The following is an 8,405-nucleotide window of genomic DNA, read 5'->3' on the forward strand; positions in this document are numbered from 1 at the left end:
TTAGGCCCAACTAATTTCCTGTCCTTTAAAAAAAACAAATTAATCCCTAATATCAAGATATTTCTTCCTCTGTGGTCTTGAATTATATTAAAGAACTAGCAGGTTATCTGCTAATGTAAGTTTTAAAATGGACAAACTGCTGAGAAAAGCACTCCTGACAACTAAATAGTTCTTTCCTAAAAGTCAAAACAACAACAGAGTGCAGACCGGAGCGACCATGCTTTCCTTTGCAAAGCGATTCAAAAACATTTGCATTGTGGGTAATTGAGTTTTTCTTTCATCTACTCCCTAGCTGCTATCATGGCTACGGGTTTCCACGGAAACTACACAACCCACCCGCGCAAACTCCGAGGTCCCGGATGTCTACCGTGCCGGAAGAGAAGAAGGTCCTTTCCCAGCCATCTTGTGGCTTCATCTAGCGAAGTGCTCGCACCAAGCCTCGTAGAATCGGAGGAAAATCCTGCTGAAGGGGCGCCATCATGCCCGGACAAATGCAAGAAGGTTTTGGCTGTGCCATAACCAATCGGTTCGACCAGTTATTTGACGACGAGTCGGATCCGTTCGAGCTGCTGAAGCAAGCCGAAGTTAAGAAGAAGAAGGAGGCTGCAGCTCCTGGTGCCGCCAAGACTGCAGCGCAGGCTGCCAAGCAGCCCAAAAAGGAGTCCCAAAAGGACAGAAAGATCCCGCTGGCTGATAAGAAGGAGGAAACCCAGGCTCCAGTTCCACTTAAGAAAGATGGTAATATTTAATGCACGTTTTGGGCTCCAATTAGTCAAAAGAGCTGCCTAGAAATTTAAGCTAACAGGCTAAGTTGCTCGGTTACCAGCTAGCCGTTATAACCGGGCTTAGTGACATGAGGTCGGCTTACTCGCTATTTTAATGCCTTAAGATAAATGACATTTGCACGAACAACGACTTTTACCCGAACATAATTTACGACAGGGGACGCGAGGTTGCTGCGATACAAAGATAAACAGTTTGCGGCCCAGCTAGTTTTAGCTGTACACCCCCAGAGGGCCTGGTTGAACAGAGAGCCTAACTACCAGCGTGCTTCGGTTAAATCGTTAGCTCCGCTCAGGAGCCACTCGAAGCCAAACTACTTGTTGCTCCATAAATCGAGAATCATTTAAAAAAAAACGAACAATTATTGGTTAAAGTTTAAAATTTGCGAAAGAAGAAAATAAAAAATCTCCGGAACATGTGAGAGGGCAGTAACACGTGTAGAGAAGATAGGTGTGAGCTTCAGTTTGGGTTTTTGTTTTGGCGGATTTCTCTACTGACATGCGGATCTGTCCGCTCCGGCGGAGCTGAACCTCGTGGCTGCAGGGCGTGTTAAGGCACAGCCTCCACACTCTTACTTCCTATTGGCACACAATAAACACTCCGCACGCGGTCGATTTGCAACAAATCGCATATGTACACGATTAATCGTTTCTGTATCACTGGGTTTTTGCCCTGTGCGTGACTTTTAGGTGGAAAGGCGCTGCCTACAAAGCTTAGACTGAATCAGATTTGAAAATTTCTTTTCTGCCTAATTGAGTTTTCATCAGCTGACAAGTAGAATCATATTTATCTGCCTGAGAGAGAGGATGAGACAGGTGCATTGATGGTGGTTCCACCAGCTGCCGCTGTGGTGTAGTGGAGTGGATCTATTTCTGGATCAGGCGATTTAGTCAATGGGAGGGACTTGTGTTACACTGGGCTGGTGGCTCTGACACAAGTAAGGGAAAAAAATAACTGGGTCACCAGTAATCCCAGTAGATCTGGCGAGGTAACTTTATCACAAATTAAAAGTAAATTATGAAACTCGCGTTAGGGCTGAGAAATAACCTTTCAGAGAAATCCTGAATCACCAACTTGCCAACAACCCCACCCACCCCTGCCTCTCCTCGTCTTTATTGACCACATTAATTGCAATTATTTGCTCCACTTGTGCGGAACAATGTTGTTTCTTTTTCTTGTCTCCTGACTCAGTGTTGGGTGTTGATCCGGCAGTGCTGCAGGTCATCTGATCACTTTTTAAAAAAATGATTATTTCAATTCCTAGGTGCTGGCATGAGGAGAATGGGTAGAAAACCAGAAGGCGAAGGCTCCAGACCTCAGGGCGGACAGGGAGACGGACGGCCCCCCGCAGACAGACGGCCTGTGGACCGGCGGCCGCCCCGCCGCTTCGAGCGGCCTGCCGGCGAAGCCGCAGAGAAACCCGAGGGTGGCGAGTTCTCCGTGGAGAAGTGAGTTTGGACTGATAATATACCAACCTGGCACATGAACCATAACTAGAGTCCAAAACTGATACTTCATTTAAGAGTATTTTTATTTATTTTTTTATTTATTTTAAGCTAATTACATAAAACTTTTATTAGTTATCTTTGTTCTTATTTTGAACAGGTAAAGTGTCAGAGAAAACAAAAAATAGTGTAATAACATTTTCATATCCAGTTTGAAATGGAGCTTATTAAATCCTACCCCCACTTGTCTCGTCTAAATATCTCCAACGTTGTGCATGTTTACACAACTAATGTGATTTTAAAATGCATGCTATATATTTCTATATTTTGAAAATCCCAATAAATCAAAACTTCACATCAGTGTGTCTGAAATTCATAAAATAAATGATAAATTTGTAGTCCATTAGTTTTTCTTTTTACCCTATTTAATAACTGCATCAAAACTACAAACTCCATGTATAAATGCATCAACCTACAGGATATATGTGACATTTACAGTTTATCACAGATCAGAAGAAGGTTAGGGAAATGTGCATAAATGGGTTTAATCTTGTATTTCTTAGATTTTCTGTTGGTTTTATAACTACAGCTTCTAACAAGGAACTGGTTTTATCTCTCTTGGGGAAAAAAATCTTTAAATCATATCTTAATAAAAACCAAAACCTATCAGTGAGGAATAGCTTAAATACTTTCATCTATGCTTTTTTTGTTTGCATAAAGTAGTTAGTAAAGATATAAAAAAGAGCTTATTTAACATTTAGCTGATGAATTATGAAGCAGATGAACTGCCTGATGTTTTATTAAAGACTGCAGGAACAGATTTTGGAGTCCAACATAATTCATCATTTAAAGTTATTAATATTGAGAAAATACATAGAAAGGCATGAACATTTAGAAAACTTGAATCTGTAGCAGATAAGAAACAAAATGTAATTTATTTCCTCAAAACTAAATATTGATGGCAAGTTTAAATACAAATCTCCATAATTACTTGCTTATGGTTGACTTTTTTTCTCTCTCTCCTCAGACCCGTTGGTGATAGGCCAATGAGGGGTCGTGGCGGCGGCGGCAGGGGAGGTCGCGGCGGAAGAGGCCGCGGCATGGGCCGCAGCGACGGATTCGACTCCAGGGGAAAACGGGAATTTGACAGACACAGTGGCAGCGACCGATCGTAAGTGTTCCTTTGAACCCCTTCATGGTCTGAATTAAAACCGAATCATTTGTGCTCAAGATGTTTGCGCTCATGTTGCGTGTGTGTTGTTATCATGATTGATGTTTCGGGGGGGGTTTTCTTTCCCTCTCCAGTAGTCTGAAAGGTGAGGACAAGCGTGGTGGGAGTGGATCTCACAACTGGGGCACAGTTAAAGATGAACTGAAGTGAGTGCTTTCAAAAGACAGATGCAAAAACGTGACATGTTTCTAGTTTCTAAGGAAGTCGCAGCCGTAACAATGGAGGATATTAAGTTTTTTTTCTGTTTTCTCCGCAGTGAGCTGGACCAGTCTAACGTCACCGAGGAGAACCCAGAAGGAGAGGAACATCCACCCGCCGACTCTGAGAACAAGTAAGTTGTTGTTCCAATGAAGGAAGACAATGTGGAACTAAAGATACTGTTGCTAAACATGCCCATGCTAACATGTCTTTGCGTTTGTGTGTGTTGAAGGGAGAATGAGGTTGAAGAACAGAAGGAAGAAGGTCCTAAGGAGATGACTCTGGACGAATGGAAGGCCATGCAGGACAAAGAGCGGGCCAAGGTCGAGTTCAACATCCGCAAGGCCAACGAGGGCGCTGACTGGAACAAAGGATTTGTGCTGCACAAGTCCAAGGCCGAGGTGAGGCGTTTCCCGAAGCTCCTAAAGCCCCACCTCACGTTTTAACAGAGGCAAATACTGTTTAGATACGTTTCTGAAGTCGGCATAAGCATCCTGGCACGACTTGAAAACTGCAAACATTATCCAATTAATTTTACTTGAAACTAAACACAATGCTGCTTATTAGTGCTGTAGTTGGGTTATGTTTACTATTTATTTTTAGCTTAATGCTCAGTAAATGTAATAATAGTTTTTATGAAACATTTTTAGTTAAGAGTGAACAAGATTATATCTATTCACTGTTCTGTTATGACACTAAGACTAGTAGAACGAGCTGACATTGGATGGTTTATTAGTTGTGCTACAAAACAGGTGAGAGGAGGTGAAATTGGGCTTTAGGAAAATCTCAAAATGCCAGTGTGTAGCAGAAAGAAGAATTCATTGTAGGGGTGGGTGACAGGAATGTAGTTTTATCACAATATTTAGTAGTAATATAATAATGGTAAAAGTGACGATAAGAACTTGGGCGCGGCGAGACCACCGGCACGCAGAGGAAAGACTGACAGGGTAAATAATCTGGAGCAAGGCTGCTGCTCGTTAGCCTTTTAGGTAACTGTGTGGCTGTGACAGCAATCATATCCTCACAAGCACAAATAATGTTCTTGAAAAACATTCCCATTTGTGATGGGACACCAGTCACATAAAGAAGTGTGATTTGTATCACTAAACTGCACACAGTAATTACATTTAATCATATTTCCCACATTTATTGATATTTATCAATACTTTAATTGAACAAACTGTGGAAAAAATAGTAAAACTAACAGTCCTGACAATACAAACAATTTTGGGGAGTTTTAAACATTGTTAATTGAAATTTATGACAATAAATCAGATTTTTGATCACATTAATAAATTTATCATGATAAATAATACAGTAAATATGCTCCCCTAATGCGCTGTCGCTGTACATATTAGTCAGACTAGCTGTCAAATGTCTCTTAACATTTTAGTACACGCTTATGTTTGGGTTTTTCTGATGTGATGATTATATTCTGAACTTCTCTTAACACAGGACAAGAAAGGTGATCTGACTGAGCTTGACATCGATGATTCCAAGGTAAAGTGTTGCTCGTTGCGTGCAGCGGCTCAATCTAAACCTGTATGCAGACGGCGTTGGGGCTGCGAAAGCACGCTTCTAATTAATAAAACCCTCTTTTGATTTAAAAAATTTTTTTTTTGGTAATTCAGGGCGACGAGGAGCACCACTTCCGGAAACCAGCCAACGACATCACGTCCCAGCTGGAGATAAACTTCGGAGACCTTGGCCGTCCTGGCCGCGGGCGCGGAGGACCCCGCGGTGGCCGGGGAGGCCGCGGGCGTGGGGAACGTGCCGAGCGCGCCGAGACCACCAGGCCGGCACGCGGAGGAAGGACTGACAGGGTAAATAATCTGGAGCATAGCTGCTGCTTGTTAGCCACTTAGTTAATTCCCATCCTAAGCGTGTTCTCCGTTTGCTCTTGCTTGCAGTCATCTACGTCTGTGCCGAACGTGGACGACCCTGAGGCCTTCCCAGCCCTGGCTTAAGCTCCGGCTGTCAAACCTCCCTCAGGCCTTCAGGAGCCTCCTGAGCACCTCCACTACGAGGCTTGCATGTTCCTGGATCCTTCAGCAAAGTCAAATGATGGCGAAGACTGTCATAGCTATGACACTCTGTGAGGACTGAGTTTTATTCAATAAAAACAAAACAAAGGTGGAAAAAAAAACAAAAAGATATTAACAAAAAAAAAAACACATAAAAACAAAAGGACTTCTTGCTACTCTGGAGCAACTTATTGATAGAGGTTTTGTACTTTGAAACAAAGTAGCAGGGATGTTTTCATACAGTATTTTTTTCAGAGGTTATGCATTGTCCATTAATAAAGTTTTGTAATTGCTGCTTGAAAATATGCATTTTGAAATGTAAGCATAAGAATATCTTTTGGCGTGGTGAGTGCTGTTGCTTGTTTGCTTTAAAGCGGGCGCCGCCAGAGCTCCAACACGAGCTCCGCCTCACCTTGCTGTTTCAGAAGTTACAGCTCCACTCATTGAGATTTATGGGCTTCCCCCCCCCCTTACTTTAGCATGGAGATATTGTTTTATATTTTATAGAGGAGGTCTATTCTTATATGATCTTCAGCCTGTAAATCAACTATTTTCATAAATTCTTTCAGAGACTGTATTTCACATGGTGCACATAAAAAAAAAACAACTGGTATTTGAAAGAGATGCTGCCTACATTGGAAATGTACGTGGAAAGGCACGCAATCTGGACTTCTCATTTTTTTAATGAAACGTTCTTAAAAGCTCGTCATTTTTTTTATTGAACACATTGGAAACGCGTCCCAAATTTTAACCCCGGTTCGGTTCAATCGAGAAACGGGCTGTGTCCGATTTGCCCGTATCGGAAGGATAATCTTCAGACGTTTCTTCCCCCCACGCTCATTTCATCTTAGGTCATCATCAGCCACGTGCGAGTCAGTTGTTGCCTTCCTCTTAGTTCTGAGTGACGAGGAGAGGCGTTTCTTTCCTTTTCCTCCCCATCAGCTGAGATGTGACCGGAGCCCGCTGGAAAACCTCCGACCCTCTCGTTTACACACTCCACTCGGCGTCCTTCCACAGATATAAACTCTGCTCGGCCTCGGGTTTCTTTCCGTCTGTGCTGAATGTTTTTCCTCTGCTGGTGACTTGTTCTGTAGTTTCCACGATGGCATCACTGCATAATTGCTCTGAAAGAAATACAGTTGTCCATAGTGTGGAATAACTGAATTGCTCTACAAATGTGTGAATTCTAGCCCTGCTATTAGACCTCTGTCGGTAAATAAAGGTGGTCAACAAAAAGCTTTTTCCTGTCCTGTTATCGGGGGTTACAAACTGCTGCTCTAGGCATATTTGCAAATGTCCAGACCTATTTTAATACACCTGCTTCCTGACGAGATTTACCTGAGTGTCTTTTAAGTTAGGGGTGAAGAACACTCATTTACTGTTTTTTTATACAAGCTCCTGCAATTTTGAGATAAAAAAAACATGACTTTTTTACACATTGGCAACCACTTCATTAGTACCATCAATGGTTTAGACCTTAGACTTTTTATTTTGTCTGTGCTGTGGATTTAGAAGCTGGTTGCATTTCAATCAATCAACTATATTGATTATTAAAATGGATTATTGATCCAATAGGTATCTTTGTTGCCAAACTGAAATTTTGACAAATACACAATAAATATGATTAAAAGTGAACCTTTATGCTCAAAATATTAAGAGGGACAAAAATAAAATAAAACAATGCCTCAGCACAATTGGGCCGGATTAAAATAAATAAAAAAATTTTTTTTTTTGTTGAAGATTTAAAGTATAAAAATTCAAAATCAAACTTTATGTTTTCCAGTTTCTTCCCTTTAATTTGGACAAAATATAGTTTAATCTGAGTCGAGTTTCAATTTCACTAAACAGAGCTGCTAACGTTCTAATAAAACCTTGAATGATTTCCAGAAATAAAAATATTACAAGCACATCTGGAATATTGGAGAAAAAAGTAAAATATTTACATGGTATTTGTCCAGCATCTTCAACTCAACATATCAAAACTTTCGCTGTTTTTGCTCAGATCAGTTTTAAATGCGGTGCCTACCTGGGGCCCCTGGGCTGGAACCAGTTTGGGGTCCCTGTCCACTACAGAAACTTTCTTCTACTAATGAAAATTACAACACATTAATATATAATCCTGGACATAAATCGGTCCATGGTAGGTTTATTAAGTCCGCCTGGTCACTAGCTCCATGTTGTCCCCCCTCCAAAGAAATTACTATATCTTCTTAATTTTTAAATATTTTATAGTTTATGTTAATAAAAGTCCCAAAATTTTAATACATTTCACTTGATGTAGGCCTATAAGTTTAAAATAAAGTATATAAGTTTTATGTAAAACTTATAATATATAACCCGATATAAGTTTTATGTAAGTTGTTATATATATATTTATTTTGCAGTCATTACAAAAAAGTCTTTGGGGCCCCCAAAATCTGGAGCCCTGGGCAATTGCCCCAGTAAGCTCTTTTTAAAGTCTGGCCCAGTGCCTACCAATACTGTGGCGAGAAACGTTATTTAATTGAGGATAAATGTCACAATGCTACACATTCACAAGCTAACTTCGGAGCATTTCTCTAGTTTTTCCAGCGACGTGCTAGTTGTGTCACATCCCAGTTCTGTTCTCAGTAATATAGTGATTTAGGAGGGCGTGGGGGATTTGACAGCTTGACTTCATGTCTTGTTATTTTAAGATGTTTCACCTTCCGTTCAGAAGGCTTTTTCAGTTCTAAACATGGGTTG

The 8,405-nt window shown here is 41.0% G+C and overlaps 1 protein-coding gene across 4 annotated transcripts; it reads left to right on the forward strand.

Annotated features, from left to right (window-relative positions):
• Window positions 1-365: 365 nt before the first annotated feature.
• serbp1a (SERPINE1 mRNA binding protein 1a) lies at window positions 366-6,917 on the forward strand. Of its 4 annotated transcripts, none has more exons than XM_028026670.1 (9): window positions 366-738; window positions 2,048-2,231; window positions 3,256-3,399; window positions 3,534-3,605; window positions 3,716-3,790; window positions 3,887-4,058; window positions 5,113-5,157; window positions 5,289-5,480; window positions 5,568-6,917. In XM_028026670.1, exons 1-9 carry the CDS (start codon window positions 480-482, stop codon window positions 5,622-5,624), a joined length of 1,200 nt encoding a protein of 399 aa, XP_027882471.1. In that variant the 5' UTR covers window positions 366-479; the 3' UTR covers window positions 5,625-6,917. The 4 variants fall into 4 exon arrangements, with proteins under 4 accessions (XP_027882471.1, XP_027882473.1, XP_027882472.1 ...); XM_028026672.1 differs by having other exon boundaries at window positions 3,537-3,605; XM_028026671.1 differs by having other exon boundaries at window positions 367-738; window positions 3,890-4,058.
• The last annotated feature ends 1,488 nt before the right edge of the window (window positions 6,918-8,405 follow it).

This window comes from Xiphophorus couchianus, chromosome 9 (genome assembly GCF_001444195.1).
Source record: "Xiphophorus couchianus chromosome 9, X_couchianus-1.0, whole genome shotgun sequence".
Classification (NCBI taxonomy): Eukaryota; Metazoa; Chordata; class Actinopteri; order Cyprinodontiformes; family Poeciliidae; genus Xiphophorus; species Xiphophorus couchianus.

Coding starts and splice junctions, on each gene's coding strand:
- serbp1a (XM_028026670.1), top strand. CDS start 480: ATGCCCGGACAAATGCAAGAAGGTTTTGGCTGTGCCATAACCAATCGG. Junction 739..2,047: donor AGTTCCACTTAAGAAAGATG/GTAATATTTAAT, acceptor TTCAATTCCTAG/GTGCTGGCATGAGGAGAATG. Junction 2,232..3,255: donor GGCGAGTTCTCCGTGGAGAA/GTGAGTTTGGAC, acceptor CTCTCTCCTCAG/ACCCGTTGGTGATAGGCCAA.